The 15612-nt window shown below is 42.1% G+C and overlaps 1 protein-coding gene and 1 pseudogene across 1 annotated transcript in view; one reads left to right on the top strand and one right to left on the bottom strand.

Moving 5' to 3' along the window:
• Nucleotides 1-15612, bottom strand: part of ALKBH4 (alkB homolog 4, lysine demethylase) — a 33260-nt gene continuing 17648 nt past the window's right edge. Inside the window, exon 3 of the mRNA XM_004448290.5 lies at nucleotides 1-1161. Coding sequence (XP_004448347.1) covers nucleotides 574-1161 — 588 coding nt within the window. The 3' untranslated portion in view covers nucleotides 1-573. The remainder of the gene's footprint in view (nucleotides 1162-15612) is intronic.
• Nucleotides 3708-13582, top strand: LOC131275480 (secretory carrier-associated membrane protein 1 pseudogene; annotated as a pseudogene).

The following is a 15612-nucleotide window of genomic DNA, read 5'->3' on the forward strand; positions in this document are numbered from 1 at the left end:
TCTGTTGTAAACCCATTTTCTTTATTTTTCCTTCCACTTTTTAGCAGCGTTTGGGGAGTGGTGTGGGGTACCAGATTCTCAGACGATTGTCTTCACTGCATCCCTACCCCATGGGGTCGAGCAGTGACAAAGGTTGCGCCTTCTCGAAAGCTCTCACCAGACTCTGAAGTCTGAAATAACAGTTAACTTCAAATCTTCCACCAATTCCATTTTCAAATCAACACGCTCCCCAAATGAAGGAGGGCAGGGGATGGAAAAGGGGGAACCCCACTAAGTGAGACGGACAAAGGAGAGGACCAGTTTTAAACGGTACGAAAATTTTTAAGCTCCAATTATTCCACTCTGCCAAAAGTGACAGACTAAATAAGCAAAACGGAAGTGACCGTGGTGCAAGTCAAAGCGGTCGGAGCGGAGGCGCGTTCCCATCACAGCCAGCGCGCTGGCAGGGCTCACGCTGCACGTGGCTTCAGGATGCCAAGCGGCTTTCTCACAAAACCCGTCAGCTGGGAGAACAGGCCCTTGCACTGGGCTCCCCGCTCCAGTCCTGGCAAATGGCCGAGCCGGGGAGGCCGCTCACACAGGTCTCCCTTGAAAGGAGAGGGCGATCTGCAGGAGCTGCTGCCCCAGTTCCTGCTGCCTCCCCCCAGAAGAGAACTCGGCCGACAGCTCTCTGAAGGTGGCGCAGACGCGGCGGGCCGCGATGTGCCTGCGGTGGATGGCGTGCTGCCACTCGTGCCGGGCGGCTCCGGTGAGCACGAGCAGGGAGCGGCGGGGCACGGGGATGGCCACCTCCACCTCCCGGCACAGGACGGACCTGCTGAATGCCATCACGCCCCCCACCAAGGCCTCCGCAGACCCCGAGGGGGCGGAGCAGAGCAGCAGGCAGCCGGACGCCTCCCGGGACATGGACAGCACGGTGGAGGAGAGGAGGTTGAGGCTCACCAGCCGCTCCCCCCACAGCCACGAGTCGTCCAGGTGGGGGTCGATGGCAGAGCCCCGCTCGGGGCAGTAGTCCAGGTTACACTGCTCGACAGGCCGGAAGTCCTCCAGGCCGGGGTAGAGGCCCATCCTCCGTACTGTCTCCTGGCTAAAGCTGGGGAGGCCTGTGAAGTCGGCAATCTTGAGCTTCTGTTTCCGAAAGTTGACTTTGGGGCCATAGTCCTGAAGGATGAGAAAAGGAGGTGGAGAGGTGTTTGAGTTTCCAGAAACGTCTATCCCCAACTAGGTCTGAAGAAATCCCTCACTGAGTCAGACAAGCAAAACTCCCTGACCACGGTCTGACCTTCCGCAGGAGAGGCAGGCGGCCAGCATCAGGTGGTGGTAGATGCAAAGGAGAAAAACAAGGCAGGACAAGGGATCTGAAGAATCAGCGGGGATGTCTTAGCTTAGGTACCCCAGAAAGCAGGGCTAGAGAAAATAGGCCTGTGTGCAGGTGGTTTATTCCAGGACACGAGCCCAAGGAGTGGGGATCTGGGAAGGGAGAACGGGGAGGGAGGGAAGGCCACCCCAAGCAGCTTTCCCAAGCTGGTCAACACAAGTCAGCTGAGATGCAAAGCCATTGGCTGGGGATTAGATGTAGCCCAGTGGCTGAGTGCCTGCTCTTCACATAGGAAATCCTGGGTTCAATCCCCAGCGCTGCCTTAAAAAATAAAATGAAAACATTAGCGGGGGGCGCCTAGATGACAGCAGAGTAAGGAGGCCCTGGCGTCCGCTCCTGCTACGGGGCACTCAGTAACCACCAGACCTAAAGCACCTGTCTAGGGGCCCCAGGAGACCAGAAGAGCGTCCTGCAGCATCCCTGAAGGAACGGAAGAAGACTGCCCACCTGCAGAGAGGATTTGTGAGTAGAGCCCTCCACGCCACAGAGGTCAGTGCCCATGGCACGAGCCGCCTCAGGAGCCGTTCCGTGGCTGGAGTTGGAAGCTCCATTTCCCCTAAACAGTGGAGGAAGAGAGAGTTGTCCACCGACCTTAGCTACTAACTAGTGGACTCAGCTGGCTAAAGTATAATCCTAGGAACAGCTAGGGTCTGAGCCTGTCGAAGTGGAAAAGAGTCCGGGAGCCACCATTTTGACTCTGCCCCTGGCATGAGGGGAAGCCTGGCTGACTGAAATCCAGTGAAGTTAGGGACGAGCTTCTTTCCACCAAAATCAGACTGCAGCCCCAGCCTAGGCCCCAGTCCCACCTCCAGCAGGGACCTGCACCAGGCAGGCACTCCAGGCAACAATTGCACTCTGCTGGTACAGAATGAATAGTTGGTCACCTGGGGCTGCATCCCTGCATCCCAATAGGATCGGATGGGTGCTGGGTATCCGCAGCCTCTCCAGGCAATGGCAGGAGTTTTCAGCCCACACCAACTGGCTTTGCCAAGTGCCTTCGAGTCCATCCCAACCTCTGTCCCCCCATAGGATAGCAGGGGGCTGGGGTTCCCCCAGTCTCTCAGGGCAACTGCAGGTGCTTTTGACCTGCACAAACCTGACCTTTGGGCCCCTGAGGCTCCACCCTCATCCCCAATAGGAAAAAAGAGGGACTGGGCTTGCCCAGCCTCTTGGAGTAACTGCGGTGCTTTTGGCCCACACAGCTTGACTATTTGGTACTTGTGAATCCACCCTCACCCCCCAAAAGCAAAGGAGGGGCTGGTGTTTCCATAGACTTTCCAGGCAACGGCAGACACCTTTGGCCTGCATGGACTGGACTGTTGATGCTTACGGATCCACCCCCACCCCAAAAGCATAGGAGAGGTCTCCTGTCTTCACAGCCTCTCTGGACAACAGTGGGTGCTTTTGGCCTACGGGGACTGAACTGTTGGGTGCCTGTGGCTCCAACCCCATACCCTAATAGGATAGGAGGGGGCTGATGTTTGTTTCCCCAGTGTCCATAGGCAACGAGAGGTGTTCTGGGCCTAAAGAACTGAACTTTTGGGCACCCATAGAACCTCTAGAACCTCCCCCACCACTCAATAGTATAGGACGGGGGTGTTTCCTCAGGCTCTCCAGGCAATGGCAAGCACTTTCAGCTGTTGAGTGTTGGTGGCTCCGTTCCCACCCCCTAAAGGACAGAAGAGACAGTACTCCCTCAGCCTCTCAGGGCAACTGAAGGTGTATTCGGCCCACATGGATTAGACCGTTGGGCACTCCAGAGGGTGCACTCCCACCCCCAGCAGGGAGGGAGGGTCTGGTGCTACGTCAGTTTACCCGGGCAACTGTGGTCATTTTGGAACCACATGGCATAAATGGCTGCCCACAACTATAGCTCCATCCCCACGCAAGGTAGGGGAGGAAAGGGTGTGAAGCTCCATCAGTGTCTCTGGGAAACTACAGATAAGTCTCGGCCTGCCCGACTTGGATTATGATACATGGCTACAGCTCTGTCCCTACCTGACAGAGGAGAAAGGTGGGAGAAGCTTCATCCATTCCTGGGGCAACATGGGCAGCTTCAGCCTGCATAGCTTACAGCACCAACTACATCCTTGGCTCCTATTACACAACCAGCAAGGGAGAAGAGACAAGAAAGTCCTAAACTAAAGGGAGAAACTGCACCCAGAATAAATACATCTAGCAAGCAAGATGCGAAAACACCAGCAAAAAAATTACAATCCACACCAAGAAACAGGAAGATATGGCCCAGTTTAAGGAACAGTATAAGCGTACAGATGACATAAAGGAGTTGAGACATCTAATCATGGATGTTCAAACAAATCTCAATAAAATCAATGAAATGACTAAAGATATAAAGGATATTAAGACGACACTGGAGGAACAAAGAAGAATTTGAAAGCATACATAGAAAAAGAGCGGACCTCATGGGAATGAAAGGTGTAATAAATGAATTTTAAAATACACTGGAAAACCCTTTATAAAAGTCAAAAGACAAAAACAACAACAACAACAAAACAAAATCCCTTATAAAAGCCAAAAAAATACACTGGAAGCATATAACAGCAGATTTGTGGAAGTAGAAGAAAGGATTGGTGAGCTCGAAGACATGGCCTCTGAAAGTGAACATACAAAGGAACAGATGAAGAAAAGAATGGAAAGAATTGAACAGGGTCTCAGGAAACTAAATGACAGCAACAGACAGGCAAACATATGTGTCATAGGTGTCCCAGAAGGAGAAGAGAAGGGAAAATGGGGCAGAAGGAATATTTGGATAAATATGGTGGAAAATTTCCCAACCCTACTGAAGGACACAGATATCTATATCCAAGAAGCACAATGTACTTCCATCCAAATAAATCCGAATAGAACAACTCCAAGACAAATACTAGTCAGAATGTGAAATACGAAAGACAAAGAGAGAATTCTGAGAGCAGCAAGAGAAAAGCAATGCATAACATATAAGGGATACCTAATAAGATTAGGTGCCGATTTCTCATCAGAAACCATGGAGGCAAGAAGGCAGTGGTATAATATATTTAAGATACTGCAAGAGAAAAACTGCCAGCCAAGAATTTTATATCTGGTAAGATTATCTTTCAAAAATGAGGGTGAGATTAGAATATTCACAGATAAACAGAAACTGAGAGAGTTTTTAACAAAAAGACCAGCTTTGCAGGAAATACTAAAGGAAGTGTCACAGCCTGAAAAGAAAAGACAGGAGAGAGATGCTTGGAAGAGAGTCTAAAAATGACAGTATCAGAAACAAAAAGTAAAAGTGTTAAAAGAGTGGAGAAAATAAAATGACAGATAAAATGCAAATATCAAAATGGATGAAATAAGAACTGCCTTACAGTAATAACATTGAATGTTAATGAATTAAACTCCCCAATCAAAAGACACAAACTGGTGGAATGGATAAGAAAATATGAGCCATCTATATGCTTTCTGCAAGAGACTCACCTTAGACCCAAGGTTACCAATAGATTGAAAGTGAAAGGTTGGAAAAAGATATTCCATGCATGTAGTAACCAAAAAAAGCTGGGGTAGCTATACTTATATCAGATGATATAGGCTTTAAAAGCAAAACTGCTATTAAAGACAAGGAAGGACAATACACATTAATAAAAGGGATGACTCACCAGGAAGAAATAACAATCATAAATGTATATGCACCTAACCAGGATGCCCCAAGATACATGAGGCAAATGCTGGCAAAACTGAACGGAGAGATAGACATCTCTACAAAAATAGTTGGAGACTTCAATACACCACTCTCAGCACTGGATAGAACATCTGGGCAGAGAATCAATAAAGAAACAGAGAGTTTGAATAATATGATAAATGGACTAAACCTAATAGACATATACATAACACTTCAAATCAGAACAGCAGGATATACATTCTCTTCAAGTGCTTATGGATATTTCTCCAGGATAGATCATATGTTGGGTCACAAAGTAGATCTCAATAAATTCAACAAGATAGATAGTTTTTTAAAAATTAGTATATATTCTATTTCTAAACTTTAAACCTGTCAATACTATTTCATTTTCCTATTAATTGAATTTGGCAACATATTAGGCTTCATTTTTGAAGAAGTTTTGGATCTCAGCAGGGTTCAACTATGGCAGGGAGGAGAACTGGTATGGGGTGTCATTGATGGGGGATGCATGGGTGGGAGGGAGTTCTCCAGGGCATGCATATATGGTATACAGATATGTTCTGATGTTCATTGGGTATTGTCATAGTGGATAGAGTTACACAGGACAACTGAGGGAGTGCTGAGTTCCCATCCTGAGGAGTTCTGTTGCATTCCCCAATGGAACAGCAACAATCCCCCAAGTGCAAGGGCAAAGACCAGTGAAGAAGGATGGTCCAATGATGGGCCCTTGATATTGATGACTATGCTTATAAGCCTGCTGTGCTTGAAATTTCAACTAGGCCTAGAGTTGCAGAGTGCCTAAGAGTTACCTCCTGAGAGCCTCCATGTTGCTCAAATGTGGCCACTCTCTATGCCAAAGTCAGCATGTAAATGCATTACCTTCTCCCCAGTGTGGGACGTGACTCCTGAGGATGAGCCTCCCTGGCACCGAGGAATTACTACCGTTACCAGCTGGTGATGCAACTAGAAAAAGACCTTGAATAAAAGTGGGTAATGGTAAAGACAAATGAGTTTACATGGCTAAGAGATTACAAAATGAGTCAGGAGGTCATCAGATGGGTTGCTCTTACATACATCTCAGCAGGATCCCAGAGACAGTCAAAGTAGATACAACCCCAGGTACTGGTGCTCCTGAGGGCTATGGAGAACATAGGTTCTATAGTTCTCTGTAGTTCATTGCCTTGCCAGTGGGCCCCACTTAGGAATTTGTGCTCCTGATTGTGATGGGGTTGGACTCAGATGTGACCTCTCTACACATGCCTCTTCTGTCACTTTTACTGAACCTGTGATTGGCGCTGGGATTTATATATGCTCAGGAGACTTGAATCTCTGGATTGTCCACATGCCAGCTGGGCCCTGAGCCTTAGCAGAGTTGCAACACCTACTCTCCGGTTTGTTCGATGTACCCAAGTCAGCTGATGGGAGGTGAGAATGATCAACCACCACACCAGGGAACCAAGAGTGTCTACAACTACAAGCAGGAGAACTGCATCCATCAGCCATATGGAATCTAAGCCCCCTCTCAATTTAGAAGTGGAGTAGACATTGCCATCCGAGGGTCCACAGGATGGAGGCATATAATATAGATTGGAGTGGATTTGCTGGTGTTCTACTATAGAACTGGTATGACTCTAGCAATGGAAGAAATTATGTCATTGATGTGGAGATGGAGGCCATGGGAGTTGCTGAGGGCAGGGAGAGGGAGGAAGAGGTATGATATGGAGCATTTTTGGGACTTGGAGTTATCCTGAATGATATTGCAGGGACAGATGCAGGACATTGTATATCCTGCCATAACCCACTGGATGGACTCGGGGAGAGTGTGAACTACAATGTACACTATGGTCCATGCAGTGTGACAGTGCTCCAGGGTGTATTCACCAAATGCAATGAATGTGCCTCACTGATGAAAGGGGATGTTGATGTGGGAGGAGTGGGGGTGGGTTGGGGAGTGGAGAGGGGTATAAAACCTCTTATGTTATTTAACATAGCGTTTTGTGTGGTCTTTAAAAAAACAAAAACAAAAAAGAAATTTAACATTGAAAAAAATTCAACAAGATAGAAATTATACAAAGCACTTTCTCTGATCATAATGGAATAAAGTTGGACATGAACAAGAGGCAGAAAAAGGGAAATTTTACATATATATGGAGATCAAACAACACACTCTTAAATAAGCAGCTGGTCAAAGAAGAAATTTCAAGAGAAATCAATAAATATCTCTAAATGAATGAAAATGAGAACACAACATATCAGAACCTATAGGATGCAGTGAAGGCAGGGTTGAGAGGAAAATTTATAGCCCTCAATGCTTACATTAAAAAAGAAGAGCTAAAAGCAATGACCTAACTACACAGCTGGAGGAACTAGAAAAAGAACAGCAAACTAATCCCAAAGCAAATAGGAGGAATGAAATAACAAAGATCAGAGCAGAAATAAATTTAATTGAGAACAAAAAAAGAATACAGAAAATCAACAAAACCAAAAGTTGGTTCTTTGAAAAGATTAATAAAATCAACAAACCCTTAGCTAGACTGAATAAGAACAAAAGAGAGAAGATGCAAATAAATGAAATAGAAAATGAAAATGGGAAAATTACTACTGACCCCAGAGAAATAAGAGAGATCATAAGGACACTATGAACAACTTTATGCCAAAAAACTAGACAATGCAGATGAAATGGAAAAATTCCTAGGAATGTACAAACAACCTATACTGACCCTAGAAGAAAGAGAAGACCTCAATAAACCAATCACAAGTAAAGAGATTGAAAAGCCATCAAACAGCTCCCCAAAATGAAAAGCCCAGGACCAGATGGTTTCAAAGGTGAGTAACACCAATCTTGTTCAAGCTCTTCCAAAAAACTGAACAAGAAGGAACACTACCAAACTCATTCTATGAAGCCATTATCATCCTAATATCAAAGCCAGATAAAGATATTATGAAAAAAGAAAATTACAGACCCATTTCTCTAATGAATACAGATGCAAAAATCCTCAATAAGATACTTGCTAATCGAATCCAACAACACATTAAAATAATTATTCATCATGATTAAGTGGGTTTCACACCAAGCATGCAAGGGTGGTTCAATGTAAGAAAATCAGCTTAATACACCACATTAATAAATTAAGAAGAAAAATCACAAGAGCTTATTGATGTATGCAGAAAAGGCATTGACAAAATACAGCATCCTTTCTTGATAAAAGTACTACAAAAGATAGGAATTGAAGGATACTTTCTCAATATGATAAAGGCCATATATGAAAAACCCATAGCTAATGTTATACTCAATGGTGAAAGACTGAAAGCTTTCTTGTTGAGATCAGGAACAAGACAAGGATGCCCACTGTCACCACTGTTGTTCAATATAGTGCTAGAGGTTCTAGCTAGAGCAATTAGGCAAGAAAAGGAAATAAAAGGCATCCAAATCAGAAAGGAAGAAGTAAAACATTCACTATTCACAGATGATATGATTCTATATCTAGAAAGTCCCCAAAAGCTTAAAACAAAGCTGCCAGAGCTAATAAATGAGTTCAGTACAGTGTCAGGATACAAGATTAGTACGTAAAATCAATGGTGTTTCTCTACACAAGTAACGAGCAATCTGAGGAGTATGTCAGGAAAAAAATTCTATTTATCATAGCAACTAAAAGAATCAAATATTTAGGAATAAACTTAACCAAGGATGTAAAGCACTTTTATTCAGAAAAGTATAACACATTGCTAAAAGAAACTAAAAAAGACCTAAATAATTGGAAGAACATTCCATGCTCATGGATTGGAAGATTAAATATCATTAAGATGTCAGTTCTACCCAAATTGATGTACAGATTCAGTGTAATCCCAACACAAATTCCACCAGCATTTTTTAAATAAATGGAAAACACAATATCAAGTTTATCTGCAAGGGCAAGAGGCCCAAATAGCCAGTAACATCTTAAAGAGGAAAAGTGAAGTTGGAGGATTCTCACTTCCAGACTTTAAATCACATTACTTAGCTACAGTGGTAAAGACAGCATGGTACTGGCATAAAGACAGACACATAGACCAATGGAACCGAACTGATGGTTCAGAAACTGACCCTCACATCTATGGCCAAGTGATTTTTGACAAGCCTGTCAAATCCACCCAGCTGGGACAGAACAGTCTATTCAACAAATGGTGCTGGGAGAACTGGAAATCCATAACCAAAAGAAAGAAAGAAGACCCTTATCTCACACCTTATATAAAAATTAACTCAAAATGGATCAAAGACCTAAATATAAAGCAAGTACCATAAAGTTCCTAGAAGAAAATGTAGGGTAACATCTTCAAGACCTGGCAGTAGAAGGTCGATTCTTAAACCTTACAACAAAAGCATGAGCCATGAAAGAAAACATGGATACATGGGACTCCTCAAACAAACACTTTGGTGATTCAAAGGACTTCATCAAGAAGGTGAAAAGGCAGCCCACTCAATGGGAGAAAATATTTGGAAACCACATATCCAATAAGGGTCTGATTTCCATTCTACACAACTCAACAATAAAAGAGCAAGCAATCCAATTTTAAAATGGGCAAAAGATTTAAATAGACTTTCTCCAAAGAGGAAATACAAATGGCCAAAAAGCACATGAAAAAATGTTCCCTTTCACTAGCTATTAGGGAAATGGAAATCAAAACAATTATGAGATATCATCTAACACCACATAGAATGGTCATTATTAAAAAACAAAAAAAACTACAAGTGCTGGAGAGGATGTGGAAAAACATGAACAATCCTTCACTGTTGGAGGGATTGTAAAATGGTACAACTTCAGTGGAAGACAGTTTGGCAGTTCTTCAGGAAGCTAAATACAAAACTGCCATATGATCCAGCAACTAGGAATATATCCAGAAGAACTAAAAACTATGACACGAAAAGACATCTACACATTGACGTTCATAGCAGCATTATTCACAATTGCCAAAAGATGGAAACAATCCAAGTGTCCATCAACCAATGAATGAATAAGCAAAATGTGGTATATACATATGATGGAATATTGTGCTGCAATAAGAAGAAATGAAATTGGGACACATATGATAACACAGATGAATCTTGAAGACATTATACTAAGAAGCCAGACCCCAAAAGGACAAATACTGCATGGTCACATTAATATGAACTAAATATGAAAAATATAACACATGGAGTTAAAACCTAGAGTATAGGTTATTAGGAGATAAGAGGAGGATTGAGAAGAACTACTGATGCTTAATGTATGTAGAAGTTTTAATTAACTTGACTGTTAAAGTGTAGAAATGGATAGAGCTGATGTAATAGCTGGTTTATAAATAGAATTGTGGGTGAAAAGAGTAGTCTGGGGAAGTAAATGTCAACTGAAAGAAAGCTAAAGAATAATCTAAGGGGAAGCGGACTTGGCCCAGGGGTTAGGGCGTCCGCCTACCACATGGGAGGCCTGCAGTTCAAACCCTGGGCCTCCTTGACCCGTGTGGAGCTGGCCCACACACAGTGCTGATGTGCACAAGGAGTGCCGTGCCACACAGGGGTATCCCCCGCGTGGGGGAGCCCCACGTGCAAGAAGTGCACCCCATGAGGGGAGCTGCCCCAGCACGAAAGAAAGTGCAGCCTGCCCAAGAATGGCACCGCACACACAGAGAGCTGACACAACAAAAAGAAACACAGATTCCTGGTACTGCTGATAAGGATAGAAGTGGTCACAGAAGAACACACAGCGAATGGACAGAGAGAGCAGACAACTAGGGCGGGGGTGGGGGGGAAGGGGAGAGAAACAAACAAACAAACAAAAGAATAATCTAGGGACTGAATAACACAGTGAACCCAGAGGTGGATAAGAATTGTGGTTAAGGGTACAAATGCAAGAGTGTCCTTCTGTGAGCTAGAGCAGATGTACATCACTATTGCAGGGTGGTGGGAATGTGGAGAAGCATGGGAAAACTACAATTGGTGTGACCTATAGACTATGGTTAACAGTAATACTATAATATTCTTGCATCAATGCCAAAGATGTACTGTGTTGATAATGGAGGTGTACAGAAAGTGTGCCAAAATGTACACTATGGACCATGGCTGGTGGTAATAGGATGATATTATCTCATAATCTATAACAAATATTCCACAAAGGTGTGGTGTTGGTGAAGGGATGTTGTATGGAAATTCTACACGTGTATGATTGTTTTGTAATTTCACAACCTCAGTAATAAAAGAATATTTTTTTAAAATTGGGTGGGTTGGGGGGAAAATACACCAAATGTAAGATAGGGACTATAGTTAGTAGTAATATTTTATTTTGACAATGCTCATGTATAGTTTGTAGAAATGTTTCACAACAATGTTAAGTGTTGGTGAGGGGTGATGTATGAGACTCCTGTACAATGTTATTTTTTAAGTTCGTAATCTTTACCATATTTATGCATGTTCATATATGAATGATATACTTCAATAAAACATATATTTAAGCCTTGTCTCTCTCTCTCTCTGCTCCTGGGTCGGGTGGGTGACACCGAGCAGGAGAGAAATGTCAGATTTCAACAGTAATCCATTTGTGGACCCAGATCGCAACAACCCCTTTATAGACCCATCAGTTACACAGGTAACCAGGACTTAATGAATTCAATCCATTCTCGGATTCTAGAACACCTCTACCAGGCAGTGTGAAAATGCCTAATGTACCTAATATACAACCAGTAATAATGAAACCGATATTGGAACCTCCAGCTTCTACACAGATTGCAAAGGAGCATGCCCTGGCCCAGGCTGAACTTCTTAAGCATCAGGAAGAACTAGAAAGAAAAGCAGTAGAATTAGACCATCAAGAATGAGAAATGTAAAACCTTGGTCAACATGGCAGAAAAAATAACTGGTCACCTCTTCCTGGCAATTCTCCTGTGGGACCTTGCTTCTATCAGGATTTTTCTGCCGCCATTCCTTTAGAATTCCGAAAAAACAGTAAAGATTATGTACTACTTGTGGATATTCCATGCTGTTACACTGTTTCTAAATATCTTCAAATGCTTGGCTTGGTTTTGTGTTGATCCTACAAGAGTGGCTGATGATTGAGTATTCTGTGGTTCTTCCTTTATACTCCTTGTTCATTTGTTTGTTGATACAGACCACTTTATGGCACTTTCAGGAGTGACAGTTCATTCAGATTATTCATATTCTTTTTTGTCTATATTTGTTAGTTTGCTGTACATGTATTTCAGGCTGTAGGATTTCATAATTGGGGCAACTGTGGTTGGATTTTATCCCTTACTTGTCTAAACAAAAATATTCCTGTTGGAATCATGAAGATAATCACAGCAGCACTTTTCACAGCATCGGCAGTCAACTCATTAGTTATGTTTAAAAAGGTACATGGACTATATCACACAACAAGTGTTAGCTTTGAGAAGGCCCATTCAAACAGTACACTGTTATCTTTTTCTCCAGATACTGTATTCTATAAATATTTCTATGTTCAAAACACACAGTATAAACAGCATGTATATTTCCCGTTCACTTACACTTGTGCATGGGCTAAAATCAGAAAAACTTCCTTGTCTTATTACTTTACCTAATAGTTTATTTAAGTGCTCATTGCAGAAAAAAGTATTACATGCTAAATACAAATTCTTCATATTTTGGGGAAGATGAATGTTCAGCAAATTATTTCAGTGGTGACACACTGAAATTAATATGGTACTTATTAAAAATGCTTTTAGTGTTAGCTGTAGTTCAAGAAGCTTTACTCCGAAGTGTGATGGAGTTGGACTGAGATGTGACTTCTCTACACATGCCTCTTTTGTCCCTTTTATTGAACCTGTAGTTGGTGCTGGGGTTGGTGTATGTCCAGGAGACTTGAATCTCTAGGCTGTCCATGTGCCAGCTGGGCCCTGAGCCTCAGCAGAGTTGCAACACCTACTCTCCAGTTCGTTGGACTTACCCAGGTCAGCTAACAAGGAGGTGAAGATGGACAACCACCACACCAAAGAACTGAGAGTGTCTACACCTGCAAGCAGGAAAGACCCATCCATCAGCCATGTGGGAGCAACGCCCCTCTCAATTAAGAGGTGCAGTGGGAATCACCATCCCAGAGTTCTCAAGATTGGGGAATAAAATATGGACTAGAGTGGACTTATTGGTATTCTACTATAGAATTATTGTGACTCTAGCAATGGAAGAAATTATAGCATTGATGTGGGCCCTGGAGTTGCTGAAGACAGGAAGAGGGAAGAAGAGGTGTAATATGGGGGCATTTTTGGGACTTGGAGTTGTCCTGAATGATACTGCAGGGACAGATACAGGACATTATATTATATAACCTGCCATAACCCACTGAATGGACTGGGAGAGTGTCAACTAAAATGTAAACTATAATCCATGCTGCATAGGAGTGCTCCAAAATGTATTCATCAAATGCAATGAATGTACCACACTAATGAAAGAAATTGTTGATGTGGGAAAACTAGGGGGTATGGGGAGTGGGGCATATGGAAATTCATATTTTTTTAATGTAACATTTGGTGTGATCTATATATCTTTTAAAAATAAATAAAAAATCTTTTAAAAAACAATCTTTAGATATAAGGAGTATATATTGGAGCAGTAAAGTTATGCTTCATTCCCATTTCCCTATTTATATTGAAAGAAATAGGGCATCAGAGGCTTAATAGATTTTTTAATTTACTTGCTTTTTAGCAATTTCAGTGACCAGTGAAGAGCCCATGTGTATTTCAGAACAGATAATGTAAATCTCACCCTTTTATTTTCTTTTTAGAGTGGTTGGTATTTTTATATCAACCTCTCATCTTGCACGGACATCAAGTTTCTTAAATGAGTTTAGTATTTTGGGTTCTGTACTGCTTACTGGTTGTAGGATTGGAGAGGGGGATTGCTTATGGAATCATAGAAATTATTTTCTGTAGTTTCTTTTAAATAAAAATTTACTGGGGTATAATATGAGAATCTAGTATAATACACAGTGCATTATCCAAAAGCAAAGTTAGTTAATTGCTTTGAGTAGTAGAATTTAGTGATGATAATCCTTTTTTTAAATTTTAATTTTCAATATTCATATCACAGAAAGATATTACTCTATGGAAACTTTGGTATTTCTTGTAGCTTATCTTTAAAACTGAACCAAGATTGTGTTTGGCAACTCTTTATTTTTGGGGTAATTTTAACAGAGGTATCAGTCTAACCTAACTCCTTGTTCACAAGGAGTATACAGTATTTAAGGGATTTTATTTTTAGCCTCACATGTCTAATGACACTAAAAAACAAAACAAAACAAATCCTGGCATCTCAAATATACTTGAATTCCTGAATACATTTTAAAAATTCAGCAATAAAAACATTTAGCTTGCACCAAGCAAGAAAATACAAGTAACAGTTGAGTGCATTAATTATGATAATAACAACATTAAAATTGTTACAATGCAGCACAGAAGTTATTCTTATAGTGTATTTGGGTTCAAACTTTGAATCTTTGTAATGCTGATAAAATGACTTAAAGACATTTGTAAAGTCACAGTACTGTGTTTTGGAAGTCTTTAAGATTGTGGAATGATAGGCAGTGATTTATTGAATTTGACTTTAAATGAGGGTAGTCTATTGGATTATATGATTTAAGACTAAATCCTTTTAAAAAAACCAGATGTGCATAAATGGTTAAATAATTTTATTTTCTTCCCCAAATATAGAGTTAAAATGAGTTTCATGCTGGAGGTGTGACGGTGAGGAGAGATGTATCTATCTCTTTATAAAGTTCTACATGACAGCAGGTAACATGAACCCACCCTGATGGTGTTTACATTTGACTTACTGGATCTTTATTGAATTAATATACTTGGAGATACTTCTTTTATTCTGAAGGAAATAGAATTCAGATTATAAATTTAAAGCTGTTTGCATAAATACTGCTGATCAGTGATAATCTCTATCCAAATTTTCAATGACCTAAGTGAATTCCAAGTTTTCCAAAGGATATCATTTTACTACTGAGAATCTGTTTTGTTTTGTTTTTTAAGATTTATTTATTTATTTAATCTCCCCCCCTCCCCTGGTTGTCTGTTCTCTGTGTCTATTTGCTGCGTCTTGTTTCTTTGTCCGCTTCTGTTGTCGTCAGCGGCACGGAAAGTGTGGGCGGCGCCATTCCTGGGCAGGCTGCTCTTTCTTTTCACGCTGGGCGGCTTTCCTCACGGGCGCACTCCTTGCGCGTGGGGCTCCCCCACGCGGGGGACACCCTTGCGTGGCACGGCACTCCTTGCGTGCATCAGCACTGCGCATGGCCAGCTCCACACGGGTCAAGGAGGCCCGGGGTTTGAACCGCGGACCTCCGATATGGTCGACGGACGCCCTAACCACTGGGCCAAAGTCCGTTTCCCGAGAATCTGTTTAATTAGTATGGTTTAGTGAGTGTGGATTTTACTAACATTCTAAAACATTAACTATAAAATCATAAGAGTACATATCTACCATTAATTTATATCACAAGTCCATTTTTGTTTCTCTTTAAACACAAATAACAGATCTATCACAGGCACTTGCAAAAAAACCCTAAGATGCACAAAGTACTTTCCTTCA

This window comes from Dasypus novemcinctus, chromosome 23, assembly GCF_030445035.2.
Source record: "Dasypus novemcinctus isolate mDasNov1 chromosome 23, mDasNov1.1.hap2, whole genome shotgun sequence".
In the NCBI taxonomy this organism is placed as follows: Eukaryota; Metazoa; Chordata; class Mammalia; order Cingulata; family Dasypodidae; genus Dasypus; species Dasypus novemcinctus.